The 19341-nt window shown below is 39.7% G+C and overlaps 1 protein-coding gene across 1 annotated transcript in view; it reads right to left on the reverse strand.

The window, feature by feature from the left end:
- The window catches only part of ADAMTS18 (ADAM metallopeptidase with thrombospondin type 1 motif 18), a 152669-nt gene that overhangs the window by 50518 nt on the left and 82810 nt on the right, over window positions 1–19341 (reverse strand). Inside the window, exons 10-12 of the mRNA XM_004377704.1 lie at window positions 15317–15470; window positions 11008–11103; window positions 3370–3518 (exon numbers count right to left, since the gene is read on the reverse strand). Of these exons, the coding sequence (XP_004377761.1) occupies window positions 3370–3518; window positions 11008–11103; window positions 15317–15470 (399 nt within the window). The remainder of the gene's footprint in view (window positions 1–3369; window positions 3519–11007; window positions 11104–15316; window positions 15471–19341) is intronic.

The raw sequence follows: 19341 nt of genomic DNA on the forward strand, positions 1-19341 counted from the left end.
GCCTCAAATGTCAATAGCGTCGAGGCTGAGAAACCCTGGATTAGACTAAAATACCCCAAACAGCACCTAACAAACCATGGTCAAACTATCTAGAAACCCTCCCTGATATTTTGGAACAAATTAGTCCTTTTTTCCAGTTCAGACTGCTGACTCAAAAGAAGTACTATTTTTCTCTTTTAAAATTTCCTTTTTCTCTAGTTCCATGATTTATTTTAATTCTCAATTTACCAAACATTTATACAATGCTTATGATGTGCCAGACACTTCTTCAAGCACTTTACAAATCTTAACTCAGTTGATGTAGGTACTATTGTTATCCCATTTTGACAAATGAGGAATCTGGGGCAGGGAAAGGAGTTGCATGTGGCCACACAGCTAAGAAATGGCAGGGACAAGATGCAAACCCAAGTTGTTGGTGTCAGTCTTTGTTAACCTCCATGCTATGTCGTTGTTGTTAGCTGCTATGGAGTCAGCTCCAGACTCATGGTGAGCCCACGCACAATGGAACAAAATGCTACCTGGTCCTGTGCCATGCCCACGATTCGTTGGGGATTGGACCATTGAGATCTGCAGGATGCTCACTGGCTAATTTTTGGAAGTAGATCACCAGGTATTTCTTCCTAGTTCATCTTAGTCTAGAAGCTCTGCTGAAACCTGTTCAGCAATATAGTAACATACAATCCACCACTGATAGACGGGTGGTGGCTACACATGAAGTGCATTGGCCGGGAATAAAACCCAGGTCACCTCCATGGAAGCAAGTGTTCTACTACTGAACCACCAATAAGCCCCTCAGTAGGGCAAACAGTTAATGCACTCAGCTGCTAACCAAAAGGTTGGAGTTAAGTTCACCCAGAGGCACCTCAAAAGAAAGGCCTGACAATCTACTTCTGAAAAATTAGTCATTGAAAACCTAATGGAGCACAGTTCTCCTGACACAGATGTGGTTGTTGGGAGTTGGAGTCGACTCGAAAACAACTGGTTCCCGTGCTATACTACCACTCAAATCTTGTTATGAAATTAAACCCACTATTTACCAAGGTCTGATCACATTTTTCTCATTCTGTGGCCCTCAATAATTCTCCAAAGTCCACTTTCATCAGTAAGAGCTTTCGCCACTGCTTCTGAGGGCTAACTCTCTGGTACCTAGTTCTCCTGGTGAGCTTGGGATGAGGATGATGTAAACCATGTGGACCTTAGAACCTTTTTGTTGAGTGTCTACTGGGTGCTCTCCAGTGTGTCAAGCATTCTGGAGATGCGAATTCTAGTCCTACCCAAACTTTCCAAAGTGGGTATTACCACGTCCACTTTATCCATAAACCCAAGCTCAGAGTTCAAGTGGCTTTCCTAAAGCCACGTAGTTAATAAGCGGCAGACAAAGGGTTTGGAGTCCCTTTCTACTTCACCATGCCATCGAGAAAACCATTTCTCACACGTGTTTCCTGTGGGAGTTAGAGTACATAAAAGTAACAGAAAACCACCTTTGTTTTCATAGACACAGACTGCAGCTCAGTGGCCCAGCATGATTAGGTCAGAGGGTGTACACAGATGACCCTGGGCCAATTCCAATCTATAGAAAGTCTGATTCATTTTTGCAGTGATTTTTTAAAAATTGAATTCATTGTTACTGTTTTTGAAAATTGGGAAATTTCACACACAACATTTTTTTGGATTTCTGGTTTCACTTGAAAAATCAGGCAGATCTGTCAACACAGGTTGATGCACATTCCTGCACGGCAAAAATCAGCATTCTTTCTCCAGCTCACCAGTTTGAGAACACACACATTCCACCAGCCAAACTGCTCTGCTGTATAGTACCACAGGCACTGGACTGTGTGGCCCCAGTTCACATTGAGAAAGCAGCTCAGACAATAACTAGAGTCTTTGATCATCATATTCACACACAGAATAACTCCTTTGCAGTGTTTTTGGTTTCTACCCCTCATTTCCTGTCCCTCAACGCACATGGCTTTTGTATACAAACAGCAAAACCCTAATTGATTACTATTAGCAAGAGGGAAGAAAAACACACTTAAAAACGATGCTTTAGGGGCACTGATTTTCTGTGAAGGGTGATGAAAAAATTTGGAAGCAGACAGTGGTGTTGGTTGCACATTATGGGAAAGGTAATTAAATGTCACTGTAATGTCATGTAAAAATCATTGATTACAACAATGACAAAAAAATAAAAGTAGCTGCTAAGCTGCTTATGTATAACCAAAAACCTCATGGGATTTGGTTTCTTGGTTTGGAGTTTTAGGGTCATGGTTTCATGGGACATCCAGTTAACTGGCCTCATAACACATTTAGTGCTTCTATTCTACCTCCTAGTTCGTTGCATAGTGTCTGGGGTCTTAAAAGCTTGCAGGTGGCCATCCAAGGCGCAACAATTGGTCTCTATTCACCTGGAGCAAGAGAGGAAGGAGGAGAGTCAGGAATAGGAGGAGGATATGGAATATGTGGCTAACTGTGTCCATGAACAACTGCCTCCTTTGCCATGAGACCAGAAGAACTGAAAGGTGCCCGGCTACTATTACTAAATATTTTGATCAAAGATTCTACAGAAGAATCCTGATCAAAAGGGGGAAATGCAGAAAAGAATTTCAAATTCTCATGGACTCCACACTTTCTGGAGCCAAGGGGGCTGGATGAACCCCTGAAACTACTGCCCTGAGATAATCTTTAAGCCTTAAACCAAAAATATTCCCTGAAATCTTAAAATCAAACAATTTAATGTTAAATAGTATTTAAGTATTAATATTAAATAGTATTTAATATTAAATAATTAAATAAATAGTTTCATATTACACCAAACAATAGCTTAATTAGTAAAAAACGTCTGTCTTAAGCATATTATCTTTTAAGAACTATCTATATAGGATCAAAGTGACAACAGCAACTCAAAAGATTACATAGGTATCTAAGGGGGCAGTGAGTTTATGTTAATGGACAGGAACAACTCAGAAAAGGAGGGTGAGAATGGTTACACAACTCAAAGAATATAATCAATGTCATTGAATTACACATGTAGAAATGACTGAATTAGTTGTTTCGCTGTGTATATTCTCAACAGCAAAACAAATTAAAATTTTTAAAAACTGATTGAAATGGCAAACACATTCTTATATATATTTTACCACATACACAAAAAATAAAACACTTGATTTCACAGGAGTGATATGCTTTTCTCAAAAATAAATTTTAGCAAAAATGAATCAATATAAAGGAAAAATTGTAAATAAGCAAAAGTGTAAGTGTGATGTTAATCATCGAGTTGGTGCAAGGCAGCTGGAAAAAAAAACAAAAGACAGTGTGTTAGATGCTAAAAGCTAATCTCTTAAAAATACTGACTTTTTCTTGGAGGCTTACTTGGGGTTATTGCAGTGTCTCTCTTGATACCTCACTCCTCCACCACATGTTCGGGAACATTCTGACCACTTCGACCAGGAGGACCATTGCCCGTGGATGGGTCGGGGCCCATGCTCCCCAAACTTTACACACTGGCCTCGCCGACACCACTGTGAAGAGAACAAAGAACATGCTTTCTGTCAGAAACCACCTGGGGGAGCACAGAGAGATGAAGCAAACACATGAAAGGTAATAGGAAAAACAAGTCTGTTGGCAAACAGGAAACTCATGACAACTTGAGAAAATTCCTTTGCTTGCCATGCGTTATAAACACCCGGTTATTCCACATTCCACCACCTGTCTGTCAGTCTGTCATACTGTAGTGGCTTGAGTGTTGCCGTATTGCTAGAAGCTATGCAGCTGGTATTTCAAATACCAGCAGGGTCACCCATGGTAGACAGGTTTCAGTGGAGCTTCCAGACTAAGACAGACTAGGAAGGACCTGGCAGTGTACTTTTAAAAAAACTGGTCAGTAAAAACCTTACGAATAGCCCTAGAACACTGTCGATATAGTGCCAGAAGATGATCCCTCAGGTTGGAAGGTGCTCAAAATACGACTAGGGAAGAGCTGCCTCCTCAAAGTAGAGACAACCTTAATGATGTGGATGGAGTCAAGCTTTCGGAACCTTCATTTGCTGATGTGGAAACGCAAAATGAGAAGAAACAGCTGCAAGTATCCATTAATAATCAGAATGTGGAATGTCTAAGAATCTAAGAAAATTGGAAATCATCAAAAATGAAACAGAATGTATAAACATCGATATCCTAGATATTAGTGAGCTAAAATGGACTGGTATTGGCCATTTTGAACTGGATAATCATATATGTGGTCTACTGTGCCGGGAATAAAAAATTAGAGAGGAATGGTGTCACATTTATCGTCAAAAAGAGTATTTTAAGATCTACCCTGAAGTACAATGCTGTCAATGATAGATAATATTCATACATCTACAAGGAAGACCAGTTAATACGACTATTATTCAAATTTACGCACCAACCACTAATGCCGAAGATGAAGCAACTGAAGATTTTTACCAACTTCTGCAGTCTGAAATTGATCAAACGTGCAATCAATCTGCATTGATAATTACTGTGATTGGAACGTGAAAGCTGGAAACAAAGAGGAAGGATTGGTAGTTGGGAAATATGGCCTTGGTAAACGATGCTGGAGATCACATGATAGAATTTTGCAAGACCAATGACTTATTCATCGTAAATATCTTTTTTTCAACAACATAAATGGTGTCTATACACGTAGACCTCACCAGTTGGAATGCAAAGGAATCAAATTTGACTATATCTGTGGAAAGAGACGATGGAAAAGCTCAATATCATCAGTCAGAACAAGGCCAGGGGCCGTCTGCGGAACAGACCATCAATTGCTCGTATGCAAGTTCAAATTGAAGCTGAAGAAAATCAAAACAAGTCCACGAGAGGCCAAAGTACTACCCTGAGTATAACCCACCTGAATTTAGAGACCATCTCAAGAACAGATATGATATATTCAACACTAATGACCAAAGACCAAGCAAGTTGTGGAATGACATCAAGGACATCATAAACGAAGAAAGCAAGAGGTCACTAAAAAGAAAGAAAAAAAAAAAAAAAAGACCATAGGGGATGTCAGAATGGACTCTGAAACTTGCTCTTGAACATAGAGTAGCTAAAGCGAAAGGAAGAAATGATCAGGTAAAAGAGCTGAACAGAAGATTTCAAAGGGCAGCTCGAGAAGAAAAAGTAAAGTATCATAATATGACATGTGCAAAGACCTGGAGTTAGAAAACCAAAAGAGAAGAACACAGTCAGCATTTCTCAAGCTGAAAGAACTACAGAAAAAATTCAAGCCTCGACTTTCAATATTGGAGGATTCTATGGGCAAAATATTAAACGATGCAGGAAGTATCAAAAGACGATGGAAGGAATACAGAGTCATTGTACCAAAAAGAACCTGTCAACATTCAATCATTTCAGGAGGCAGCATATGATCAAGTACCGATGGTATTGAAGAAAGAAGTCCAAGCTGCACTGAAGGCATTGATGAAAAACAAGGCTCCAGGAATTGATGGAATACCAATTGAAATGTTTCAACAAATAGTTACAATGCTGGAAGTGCTCACTCGTCTATGCCAAGAAATTTGGAAAACAGCTGGCCAACTGACTGGAAGAGATTCATATTCCTGCCCATTCCAGAGAAAGGTGATCCAACAGAATTCAGAAATTATCGAACAATATCACTGTTATCACGTGCAAGTTCAATTATGCTGAAGACAATTCAAAAACGGTTGCAGCAGTACATCGACAGGGAACTGCCAGAAGTTCAAGCTGGATTCAGAAGAGTTCATGGAATGAGGGATATCCTGGCTGATGTCAGATGGATCTTGGCTGAAAAATCATAATGAATTACTGATAACATTGTGAAGACTGGGAATTCCAGAACACTTAATTTTGCTCATACAGAACATGTACATAGACTAAGACGCAGTCATTTGAACAAAACAAGGGGCTACTGCATGGTTTAAAATCAGGAAATGTGTATCCTTTCACCATACTTATACAGTCTGTATGCTGAGCAAATAATTTGAGAAGCTGGACTATATGAAGAATATGGTATCAGGATTGGAGGAAGACTCATTAACAACCTGCATTTTGTAGATGAGACAACCTTGCTTACCGAAAGTGAAGAGGATTTGAACACTTAGTGATGAAGATCAAAGATTAAAGCCTTCAGCATGGATTACATCTCAACATAAAGAAAATAAAAATCCTCACAACTGGACCAATGAGGAACATCATGATAAATGGAGAAAAGACTGAAGTTGTCAACAATTTCATTTTACCTGAATCCACAATCAATGCCCATGGAAGCAGCAGTAAAGAAATTAAGCGATGTACTGCATTGAGCAAATCCGCTGCAAAGACCTCTTTTACAGTGTTCAAAAGCAAAGATGTCATTTTGAGGAGTAAGGTACCCCTGACCCAAGACATGGTATTTTCAATCTTCTCATATGCATGCGATGGCTGGGCAGTGAATAAGGAGGACTGAAGAAGAATTAATGTTTTGGAATTATGGTGTTTGCAAAGAACACTGAATATAACCCGGACTGCCAGAAGAACGAACAAATCTGTCTTGGAAGAAGTACGGCCAGAATGCTCCTTAGAAGCGAGGATGGCAAGACTTTGTCTCAGGTACTTTGGACGTGTTATCATGAGGGACGAATCCTGGAGAAGGATATCATACCTGGTAAAGTAGAGGGTCAGCAAAAAAGAGGAAGATCCTCAATGAGATGGATTGACACAATGCACTCAAACATACCAATGATTGTGAGGATGGTGCAGGACCCAGCAGTGTTTTGTTCTGCTGTAGATAGCATCGGTATGTGTTGGAACTGACTTGATGGCACCTAACAACAACTCCATGTTTACCTCATGCATAGAATTCCTTCACTTGCAGCGCTTTAGAAACACCTGGTTACTCCATGTTTACCTCATGCATTTTGAAAGTCTGACATCTAGAGAGAAGGATCATATGCTTTGTGAGCTGTCCACGTGAAGCGTTCAGATAAGATTCCATGGACAGCCAAGGTCATCAGTGCAGGCAAAATGACAAAGGAATTTCCCTTACCTTTAACAAAGAGCAATTTGCATCATTCGCTCAAGGAAAAACAGGTTTTAAGATATTAACACAGACTTTATAATTTTCAATGAGTATCTCATCATAAAAACAGATTCAATGATGCATACATTATATCTTTGTTTTGGAGACCCTGGGTGGTGTACACGGTTAATGTGCTTGGCTGCTAACCGAAAAGTTGGAAGTTTGAGTCTACTCAGAGGCACCTTGGAAGAAAGGCCTGGAGATCTACTTTCAAAAACAAAACAAAACAACAGTCATTGAAAACCCTATGGAGCACAGTTATACTCTGACACACATGGGATCATCATGAGTTTGCATTGATTCAACGGCAACTGTTTATTAGTTATATCTTTTTTATTCCAAATCATCCCCATCGGACATTTTTTTACGAAATGGAATAATTTTGTCTGCACAAATTCTGCTCCCCAGTTAACACTCTTTGTCCTTTTGTCTTGTATTAAAAGTCCCCACTTCAGACACTCCGATGACGCTGAGCTGTCTGAGTGCCCTTGATGAGTTAGCTCTGGGTCTTTATTTGGAATGCTGGGATCAAGCTGGAGCGAGAGCTGTTTTCTGTGCTAACCTTTCCATTGTAGCTCTCCTTTGTAATACATTCCATGCTTTGTTGCTCATCTCTCTCCTTGGGCCTCTGGTGGTGGTGGTTTTTTTCCGCGGTGCTTTTATTATGAGCAAGTTCTGCATGACTTAGCATAACTGTGCACTTTCCTAAAAGCCTCTGCAATTAGATCCAAAGGGCTGGGGTTTGGACCTGGCCAGGTTTCACCAAGGACTGGGGCTTCAGTTACAGAATTATGGAGAGCTTGTTTGACTTTCAAATCTTTACTTTTCCCCCGTGATAAATTTGGCTTCGTAGCTGTTTATTGTGTGGCTTGGTTGCTAGTGCACTTTGTCGAGTTTAAGATATTACTTCCTTTCTTCACATTCTTGTCATATGTGGATTAATTCTTCTGTTTTCAACTTTTTTTCCTCTGGGTTAACTGCCATTTCAGACTTTGCACGTAATCACGTAACATTGTTGAGAACTTTTTGGGGAAAGAAAACAGCCACTTGAAGATTTTGTTTCCCATAGCATTTATCTATCCATGCATATTATCTTTCTAGTGCTGCTTCTAATTTCAAATTGAATGAGCATGACTTAGGCAAATACCTCAGTTGACCAAGGTTAAGCATCAGCAACAGTAACTATGGTTTATTAAGGTCATCTATGTGCTAGAAATGTGGTAGAGAACTTCACATGCAGTATCTCTCATAATCCTCGCACAACACTTGAGGGTTAAAAACTATTCTCCAGATGAGAGAAATTTAGCAAAGAAATACCAATTAACTTGCTTAGAGTCACACAGCTATACAAGTAGTTATAGGAGTAGCTAAGACAGGATATAAAACCAGTAGCCAAAGCTGATCTAAGGAGGCCTGGCGGTGTAGTGGTTAAGTGCTTGGCTGCTAACCTAGGGGCTGGCGGTTCAAAACCACCAGCTGCTTTGAAGGAGAAAGATGTAGCAGTCTGCTTCCATAAAGATTACAGCCTTGGAAACCCTATAGGTCTGAGCTGGAATCCACTCGACAGCAATGGGTTTTGTTTTGTTTATCCATACATATATATTTCTAGTGCTGTTTTCTAATTTCAAATGGAATGGGCATGACTTAGGCAAAGATCTTTTACGAAAGACAGAAAGCGCAAATCTTTTCTTCCTTGCACATATAACTCTAGGTAACAGTATGTGGCTTTCACACTCTCACATGTTTACGGAGTATTCATGGTACAAATATCACTGATGGGCTATGGACAGGAGAGGACATGGAAAATTTCAGTTGGGTTCCAGTTACAAACAAAGCATTGAGCAGCTGCTACTCGGTGCCAGACACTCGGTATAAGACATGAGTAAGATGTGGCCCTGGCCCTCATGAAGCTTATAGTCTAATGAATAGCCAATTAGGGAAATGAAGGAAAAAATCAGAGAGAATGCAGTAACTTCTACACCGGAGTGGTGGTGGATGGAACTTATCAGGATGTTTCTGCTGAGGCTGATCTTACAGTTGAGGACTTCCCCCCAGGATATTACTACAGTCCCGGTGTTTTAAAATATGGGGAGTGGAGGGTGATATCAAGACATCCATTTTCTAATTTCTGGCCTAATTTATCTCATGTTATATAAACTGAAATCTAACCCAAGGCCATGGGTGGTCCCCACGGAACATAAGCCCCTGGTGTATTTTAGTAATAAACTTCAGACCCATGCCATTTATCACTTGTTTGCCTCATTTACTACATCAGTTTTTTTTGTGGGTGCCCCCTCTTATGTTTCATGCTCTTGACTTTTTAATGAAAAAAATGCCTATTAATCCTCAAGTGGCAAGTTGTAATGTTTGATGCTTTAAAAATAAAAATGACTTGAGCAGTATTTATATTTTCAGTGATTCAATTAATCCATTGTTTTATATGATCACAATAAAAACACTCTTAACATTTCCAATGAGAATTCTTATTGGGCGACCAGTACATTTGATTAAAAATTGCCTGTAATTCCAATGCTGGCCATTTTCTTTATATAATGGGATTATTTGGAAAGAGAAAGATGAAGAAGCATTACAAAAGTAAAGATGATAATAACCATTAGATTAAAAAAAAATACCTGTAACTCTTCAATTTTTTAAATGTTGATTTTCTTTAAAATAAAAAGTATTAAGAAATATAAATCTTTCAGGAAATATTGAGTAAATGCCTTAATAAATACCAGAAAGCATTTGCTGAACACTCGTTCCTTTTCGTGTGCCTGTGTCTTTGCCTTTATCGCTCGTCTCTCCTTTCTCTCATCTAACCGGAGAACTTCAATTCAAACTCCAAGGCCCATGATAGTGTGTCCTCTCATTGTAGTTTTTCCTAAATGCATACCTGGTCCTGAGCAAGATGCATTTCTCATTCATCTGGGCCTCAATAGCAACTAAGTGCTTTACAGAAGGTGTGTTTAAAAAGATGGCGTTATTGACTTCTGCACAGGACGCCCCCATGGACTGTGAACTCCTGAAGGTATAAGACTGAGTCTTATTCATCTCTGTATCCCCAGGGTCTCCAGCCACCGATATCCAGTAGTCAATAACTTATTGTGGAATTGAATTCTCTCTAAATGACCAATTCTTCTATACGAGCGTGCACTGCCTGGAGAGATCCAATAAGAGATTAACAAATTTGTGACACCGCATCCTCTCTCATCATCCACAGTTCCTATATCACGGTCTTGAAAATGAACTCCTCACATCTGGATCATTCACTGGCATCTCAAATGTACCTTTCCCTACAGACTCTACTAGGAAAGGGGAAGAACAATAGAAACTAATATATGAGAGTTCTTCACTCAAAACCCAGAAACCTCCCATAATGGAGATGGCTCTGTGTGTGGAGCCTTTGGGATGAAGAAGGTCCCTACCAAAAGATTTTCTGGTACAACATCAATGGAGATGTCTCCTCTCCTTCAACAAGAAACTCTCCATAATGATGGGGCTCTATCAGGCAAGTGAGAAGCTCAGTAACAGGTCCCTGAGGCGAAGTGAGCGGCAGAGGCCACGGTGGGGAGGTACAGTCAGTTCTTCGTTATTAAAGAGGATACCTGCTCCCTGAGACTTTTACATACTGCATCCAGTTTAAAAGGCAAACAATAGACAATGAAACCTACTGGCTCACCAAAATAGAAACATTTTGATCCAAGCCTCCCTCTATAAAAGAAAAACACAGACAAAAGGAAAAAAAAAATCATATGCAATTGAGCTAACCGGATTATGTTAGCATTAACTTTTACAATAGCTGCTAAATCATACTGGCTAATCTAAAGAAAAGTCAGAAAATATATGCAACAAAGTCATTCCATTCTAAGGTCAGAGAACAAATAGTTTAGGCTCTATGCCTTGTCAAGTTTTCAGAACTAAAAACTAACAAGTATGCAGTTTACCATACTCAAGCCACAAACGGTCCCTTCCGCTGCGGGCATAAACTTGGTCTCACACCTGTGGCCTACTCGGTGGCACCAAAGGGATTTGCAAATGTCCTGAAAAGAAAGAAGGGACTGGTAAGGGTGATGATACGATAAAAACAAAAATATTCATTGCTTTTGTGTGCAATATTGTATTTTGAGGTGGTTTGATGAAGTCAGACAAATTATCCAGAAATTATCGGTAAGTGGTAAAGTTATAGCAGCAAGGTAAGCAGTAATATGTTCTAGCAACTATATAAGCAGGATGTTTCTATACTTCCTGCATATCTAGGTGTATTTAGTAATCATTGAGAGGTAACATCAGTTAATTTTGAGAACATTGTGCTGGGAACTAAGAGATCTGTTTTCTAATGATAACAATAACCAGTGCATCAGAATAGACCAAGCAAGCTTGATTCAAATCCTTATCCTGGAATTCCAGGTTTCATGTCCTATGCACATCTTATAGAAGCCCTTTAAGTTGCAGTTTCCTCATCTGTAAAATAATTATAAGATTAGTACTTGTCTTCATAGGGCTGTTCTGAAGGACACGTGAGGTAATTAATACACGTGAAATGGTTAGTTGGCTTGGCACACACAGTTCTCCAAAATATTAGCTATCATCATTATTGTCAACTTCTTCATTTTTATTGCAATTTTTATGCATTTAGATAACTTAATTCTCACAATAGGCCTATGGAATAATTTAATTCTTATACTAGATGTGGTAGGCAGAATAGTGGCCTCCCAAAGATGTCCTAATCCGTAGAGCCTGTGATTATATTAGGTTACATGGCAGAGGGGAATTAAGGTTGCAGATGGAAGTAAGGTTGCTAATCAGCTGAACTTAAAATAGGGACACTACCCTGGATTTTCCAGTTGGGCCCAATGTAATCACAAGGGTCCTTAAATGGGGGAAGCGGGAGACAGAAGAGAACCAGAGAAATGGTGGCATGAAAAAGACTCGGCTGAACGTTGCTGGCTTTAAAGATGGAGGAAGGGGCCACAAGCCAAGGAATATGGGTGGTCTCCAGAAGCTAGAAAAGTCAAGAAAACATACCCTCCCCTAGAGTCTCCAGAAGGAACACAGACCTGCCAACACTTTGACTTTAGTCTAATGAGGCCCATTTTGGACTCCTGAACTCCAGAGCTGTAAGATAATGTGTTTGTGTTGTTTTAAGTTACTAAGTTTATGATAATTTATTACAGCAGCAATGGGAAACTAATACTGTTACTAACATCATTTTACAGATGAGGAAACTGAGCAATTATTGACACTTTCAAAGCTATAAAGTCACACAGGTAGCAAGTGGTAAATGCAGGACTCAAATCGGCCTGGTTCCAGAGTCCAGGTTCTTAATCACTACTCTGGACCTGGATTTGTCATTAATGGGTGCTGGAAAGCTCTCAACTTCTCCAGCCCTCAGTTCCCCATCTATAAAGCAAGGAAATTGGACCAGATTCCTTCCTATTCAAACATTTATAGTTACTGTCCAGAATTATGTCACTAATGGAATGTCAAAATCATGAAACATCAAAGTGATTCCATTATGTCTGCCACATTCTATTTACTAAGGTAGAAATGTGAACACATACATTTTGGGGTACATATCAACAACCAGGGAGGAAACAATGATTTTTGTGGTTGTTTGTTGTCACCCTGAAAATTCAATTAACCAGGAGCCCAATTCCCCAAGCATTCCAGTTACTATAGATTTTTATGGTTAGAAAATATGGCAAGAACATGCTTAAAAATATTTCACAAAAAATTTTTCCACAGGGCTGAGAAAAGAAAACATAGGGAAACCAGAGACATGTGCAGTAAGTCTGGTCTTTCTGACATAAAAATCTTCCCCCCAAAAGAGAACGGAAGGATTTTCAGAATACTGCCTGGAAACACCGCCACTACCACCAGCCCCTCCAGACACACAGATGCACACACTCACACAGCATTTCCAAAGCTCAAAACAGCTCATAAGACAGAATGTATAAATGTTTCCCATGGCAATGAGACCTACCACAAAATGTTAGTAGGAAGCATAATGTAGCCTTCCAACAAACTAAGTCACGGTCATCATCTCTGTGTGTTCCCATATCCAGTCCCCCGGGGTCTGAGGGGAACGAATTAAAGTGGAAAAAGGAACAATCTACATCAAAATGGAGGAATGAGAGGTAGCAGTGAAACAAGTAAAGGCACAGATAGCAAGGCTTTCAGATTTAAATCGCTTTTCTCCTTACAGCCTGGATGAAGCCATAACCCACTCCCGCAGCCTATGTGGCCAGGCTACAGGGCTAACTTCCTTAGGGGCAGGAAGGGGCAACTGGAATGGACTGGGAAAACACAACAAACAAAAAATACAGGGATTCCAGAGTGTAATAGGACAGACTGTAGGAACACGCTATTTCTTCTGTGGTGAAGTGCAGAAGTCAAACATAATTATAACCAAGTACTTGCTTTGACAACTATGAAAGCCCTCTGAGCAAGATCCCTTTCAAAGTAAACAGAAACGCGAGTTCACACTTTTCTGTTTGTTCCTCCCCCTTTTTCCCCAGCATATTCAACTAACTTTTCCTTATCTATAATTCCCAGGATGTAAGTCATAATTCAAGGAGAAAAAATAACCACAGAGACTCCAAGGTCTCATGTTACCTGATAGGATTTTTCTGAACTAGACAACATTTGTAAGGAAAGAACCTCAATGCTGTACAGTATTCTGTCCTGTCACTCGCTGGCTATGTTCTCCAGCTGTGTTCCATAGGACATATGTCCCTTTAAGTGAAACTTGACATGCTGAAAATGTTAACGGTTTTTGCAAATCAAATCTTAAAAAGGGTCTCAAACTTAACACATCTAAAACGAAATTCCTCATGACTCCAAAACCTGTTCCACGTTTAGTCTTCCCCATCTCACTTTATGACACCTCCATACTTCCTTCGGAGCCCTGGTGGCTCAGTAGTTAAGAGCTCAGCTGCTAATCAAAAGGTTGGCAGTTCGAATCCACCAGTCGCTCCTTAGAAACCCCATGGGGCAGTTCTACTCTGTCCTATAGGGTCGCTATGAGTTGGCAATGGTTTTTTTTTAATATATACTTCCTTCAGTTGCTCAGGCCAAAAATCCTGGAATCATCTTTGACCCCTCTCTCGCTCTCACATTCTATCAGGAAATCTTCTACTATATCAGGAAATTATATTTTCCCTACCTTCACAATATTTTCAGAATTGGAACAATTATCACCACTTTCATTGCTACTACCTTGTTCCAAGCCAGTTTTCACATGGGCTACTCCCACACCCTCCTCACAAGCCTCCCTGCTTCCACCCTCCCCATCCCTGTCACTTTATTCTCAGCAGAGTAGCTAAGCTATGCTGTCCAATATGGTAGCCACTAGCCACATGTGGCTGTTTATATTTGAATTCAAATTAATTAAAGTTAAATAACACTAAATATTCATGTCCTTAGTCACACTGGCCACACGTCAAGTGCTCAGATGCCAAGTGGCTAATGCTACCACATTGGACCACACAGAATATTCCCATCATCACAGAAAATTCTATTGGACAGCATTGAGCTAGAGTGATCCTTCCCAATCAAGTCAGTCAGATCATGTCACTTCTCTGCTTAAATCATGGAATGGAGAAAAGCCAAAGCCCAATGCAAAACTGCCTTTCTAGGAGACATGGGGGAAAAAAATCTATAGGTGGATATCACAAAAGGTATATGAATGTATTTTGGGAGTGTTAATGATTTTAAAGGAGCCCTGGTGGCTAAGAGCTTGGCTGCTAACCAGAAGGTTGGCAGCTCAAATCCACCAGCCGCTCCTTGGAAACACTGTGGGGCAGTTCTACTCTGTCCTATAGGATTGCTACGAGCTAGAATCGAATTGACAGCAATGGGTTTGGGTTTTTTTTTTTTTTTGGTAATGATTTTAAAAGTATTGCATTAAAAGGGAATATGAAGACAAAGATAACAAAAACACTGATTCGCAGTAGGTAAAAGCGATTGTTCCCAGATTTACTGCTAGTGGTAAAATCTTCATCTAAGGAAGAGAATTTTCTTCTAAAGAAGCAGTCAAATGGTGTTTAAAGGAGGCATGGTCTATGGGGGATAAGCCAGGATAATTCATTGACAGTAAAATTGCCACTTAATTATCATGCCAAACAGCTGCCATTTCAGAGATAACCCAGACTCTAACCCTTGGCCTTACTAAACCAAATGTTTATACTTCTGTTCAGTACACAGACACATCGCAGAATCTTAATGTAAGTTTGAAATCACAAGCAAACATACCTTCACAAAACCAAGGCTGCATAACTTGGCTTTTGCTCCAAATTGCCACTTGCACTGTGTGTCGGCATCATAAATCTGTCCTGGTAGTTTGTCCGGATATTTATACTGTCCTGTTTGCTTGGGCTCATCTACCAGACACCCAGCCTGAGGTGTACTGTAGAGATAACACATCCTTATTAATTACTGCGATTCTCTGTGATCTTTCCATTTACAACAATGTACCTCTGAACACACTCGTGCAAATGAAAATATAACATGTTTAAAGAAAAAGGTATACATTTAACATACGCGTTTATTCCAACAGGTGAGTCCTGTTTAAGAGGATGGCATTCACATAACCACAAAGGGTTTTGCATGGTCCTGGAAGTCACAGACACCCAAAGGATTCCGTTTGATGGGAGATGCGAAAGGTCAATATATTTGAAAATTCCCCTCATCAGTCTTATTCAATAATATTCGACACGTGTTTACTGAGTGCCTGCGCTGTGGCAAGCATTACGCTGGGCACTAAAGGTATAACATATACCAGACAGAGACAGTACCTGTCCTCACGGAGTTTAAAGTCATGCTGCACTTTTTTTTTTACAGATGAGCGGGCAGAGGTCAGAGACATACTCTACCTTAAATAATCCTTACAAGCAAAAAAGGAGTAAGGCTATTGAAAGAAATCACGAGGAAGGGTACCTTGGGGCTTAAGGCAGAAAAATTCCCTTGAGGGATGTTTAACAGTGACATATTGAGAAAAAAAAATCCGTCTTGATGACACGGAGATTCTTAAAAAGTACTTTATCTTCATTTATTTAAATAATTAATCTATGGTATCACTGAGAGGTAAAATAGCATGGTGGTTAAAGTGTGATTTTAAAATCAGACAGATAGGGGTTCTAGTCAACTATGCAACCAGAACCAAGTTATATGACCTTTATATGCCTCGTTAATGACCACGATTCCCATCAGGGTTATCAGAGCAATGAAATAAGAAAATGTAATATGCTTAACACAGCGAAACAAGCACTCAATCAAAGTTAGCTGTTGTTGTTGTTATTATTATCTAAAAGCATTGAACATATTAACGGTAGACATTCAGTCTACATCCAAGCAGGCCTTGATTTATAGTGTTTATTAATTCCACCCTCACATGAGTTAGAGAAGATAATTTTAGGCCCCAAATAGCAAATTTTAAACTAATAAGAAAATCTTCTGTGCAGTAAAGTTTATTATTAGCAGAAGGTCTGTCATCTTTTTACTATCCTTTGGGCATCATTTGGTCAGACATCCTTACATTCAATCAGCCTTGCCTGTGTATACTGCTAATTCTGCAAATATTTGCAAATAACATGCACTGGGATGGATTAAAACATATCAAGAATATCAATTCCCAAAGAGACTTTTGTTTCCCCAGCACCTGGTCAAAGGAAGATGTCCTGCAGTGGGTCAACATAGATTAAAATGATATCCCTACACATATATAAAAGAGTATACATACATATATATATTTAACAACAACATAGTTATGTGTCGTGGAGTTGGTTCCGATTCATAGCAACAGACCGAAACACTGCCCGGTCCTGCGCCATCCTTACAATCATTGTTATGCTTGAGCCCATTGTTGCAGCCACTGTGTCAGTCCATCTCATTGAAGGGCTTCCTCTTTTTCGCTGACCGTCTATTTTACCAAGCATGATGTCCTTCTAACAACCATAGTGTTATTACAATGATCAAATGGTCAAATATATAACTACATTCAATTAAGAGAAGTTCAGAGTTTCAGCTTTGAGTTCATCATTTAATATGAATCAGATAGCGCTACCTTCCTACCTTCCATTTTTACTTATGCAATCTAGGAGTTCTGAGTTATGAGAAGGATTTTACATAGCTACCCACCCCTCTGGATGTCTTTTCGACACAGATCTAGCTTGTGGCCATTTCAAACAAAATAGCCAATCAAGACAATGTTCTATCCATTAAAAAACAGGCACACAGTTAGAACTTTTTTTTTTTTTATTGTACTTTAGATGAAGTTTTGCAGAACAAACCACCTTCTCGTTAAACAGTTAGTACACATATTGCTTTATGACATTGGTTAACAACCCCACGACATGTCAACACTCTCCCTTCCCGAACTTGGGTTCCCTATTACCAGCTTTCCTGTCCCCTCCTGCCTTCTAGTCCTTGTCCCTGGGCTGTTGTTGTCCCTTTAGTCTCGTTTTGTTTTATGGGCCTGTCTAATCTTTGCCTGATGGGTGAACCTCAGGAGCGACTGCATTACTGAGCTAAAAGGGTGTCTGGAAGCCATACTCTCGGGGTTTCTCCAGTCTCTGTCAGGCCAGTAAGTCTGGTCTTTTTTGTGAGTTAGAATTTTGTTCTACATTATTCTCCAGCTCTGTCCGGGATCCTCTATTGTGATCACTGTCAGAGCAGTCAGTGGTGGTAGCTGGGCACCATCTAGTTGTACTGGACTCAGTCTGCTAGAGGCCGTAGTAGTTGTGGTCCATTAGTCCTTTGGACTAATCTTTCCCTTGTACCTTGTTTTCTTCATTCTCCCTTGCTCCCAAAGGGGTGAGACCAGTGGGGTATCTTAGATGGCCACTCACAGGCTTTTAAGACCCTAGACACTACTCACCAAGGTAGAATGTAGAACATTTTCTTTACAAACTTTATTATGCCAGTTGAGCTGTATGTTCCTCAAGACCATGGTCCCCACAGCCCTCAGCCTAGCAATTTGGTCGCTCAGGGAGTTTGGATGTGTCTATGGGCTTCCATGACCTTGCCTTGCACAAGTTGTGCTGGCTTCCCGAGTACTGTGTACTGTCTTACACTTCACCAAAATTACCACTTATCTATTGTCAATTTAGTGTGTTCCACACCCCTCTCATAACCATCAAAGATTGTTTCTTTTTGTGTGTAAACCTTTTCATGAGTTTTTACAGTAGTGGTCTCATAGAATATTTGTCCTTTTCTGACTGACTTATTTCACTCAGCATAATGCCCTCCAGATTCATTCATGTTATGAGCTGCTTCGCAGATTCATCGTTGTTCTTTATTGTTGCATAATACTCCATTGGGTGTATGTACCATAGTTTGTTTATCCATTCATCTGTTGATGGGCATCTAGGTTGTTGCCATCTTTTTGCTATTGTGAACAATGCTTCAATGAACATGGATGTGCCTATGTCTATTCGTGTGATGGTTCTTATTTCTCTAGGATAGATTCCTAGAAGTGGGATTGCTGGATCATATGGTATTTATATTTCCAGCTTTCTGAGGAAGCGCCATATCATTTTCTAAAATAGTTGTATCATTTTGCATTCCCACCAGCAGTGTGTAAGAGTTCCAATCTCCCCACAGCCTATCCAAAAATCTATTATTTCCAGTTTTTCCGATTTGTGCCAGTAATGCCGGGGTGAGATGGAATCTCATTGTGGTTTTGATTTGCACTTCTCTAATGGCTAGTGATCACGAGCATTTCCTCATGTGTCTGTTGGCCGCTTGAATGTCTTCTTTGGTGAAGTGTCTGTTCATTTCCTTTGCCAGTTTTTTAACTGGATTATTTGTCTTTTTATTGCAGAGGTGTTAGATTTTCTTGTAGATTTTAGAGATTAGACCTTTGTCTGACTTGTAATGTCCAAAAAATTTTTCTCAGTCTGTAGGTTCTCTTTTTACTCTTTTGGTGAAGGCTTTTGATGAGTGTGTTTAATTTTTAGAAGATCCCAGTTATCTAGCTTATCTTCTGAAGTTTGTGTGTTGTTAGTTATGGTTTGTATCCTGCTAATGCCATGTATTAGGGCTAGCATTGATCCTATTTTTTCTTCTATGAACTTTATAACTTTTGGGTTTATATTTAGGTCTTTGAATTAGTTTTTGTATATGATGTGAAACATGGGTCCTGTTTAATTTTTTTGCTGGACATCCAGTTTTGCCAGCACCATTTGTTAAAAAGACTATCTGTCCCCCATTTGATGGACTTTGGACACTTGTCAAAGATCAGATTACTGTAGGTGGATGGATTTACATCTGGGTTCTCA

Source organism: Trichechus manatus, unplaced genomic scaffold (genome assembly GCF_000243295.1).
Source record: "Trichechus manatus latirostris isolate Lorelei unplaced genomic scaffold, TriManLat1.0 scaffold00053, whole genome shotgun sequence".
NCBI classification, from domain to species: domain Eukaryota; kingdom Metazoa; phylum Chordata; class Mammalia; order Sirenia; family Trichechidae; genus Trichechus; species Trichechus manatus.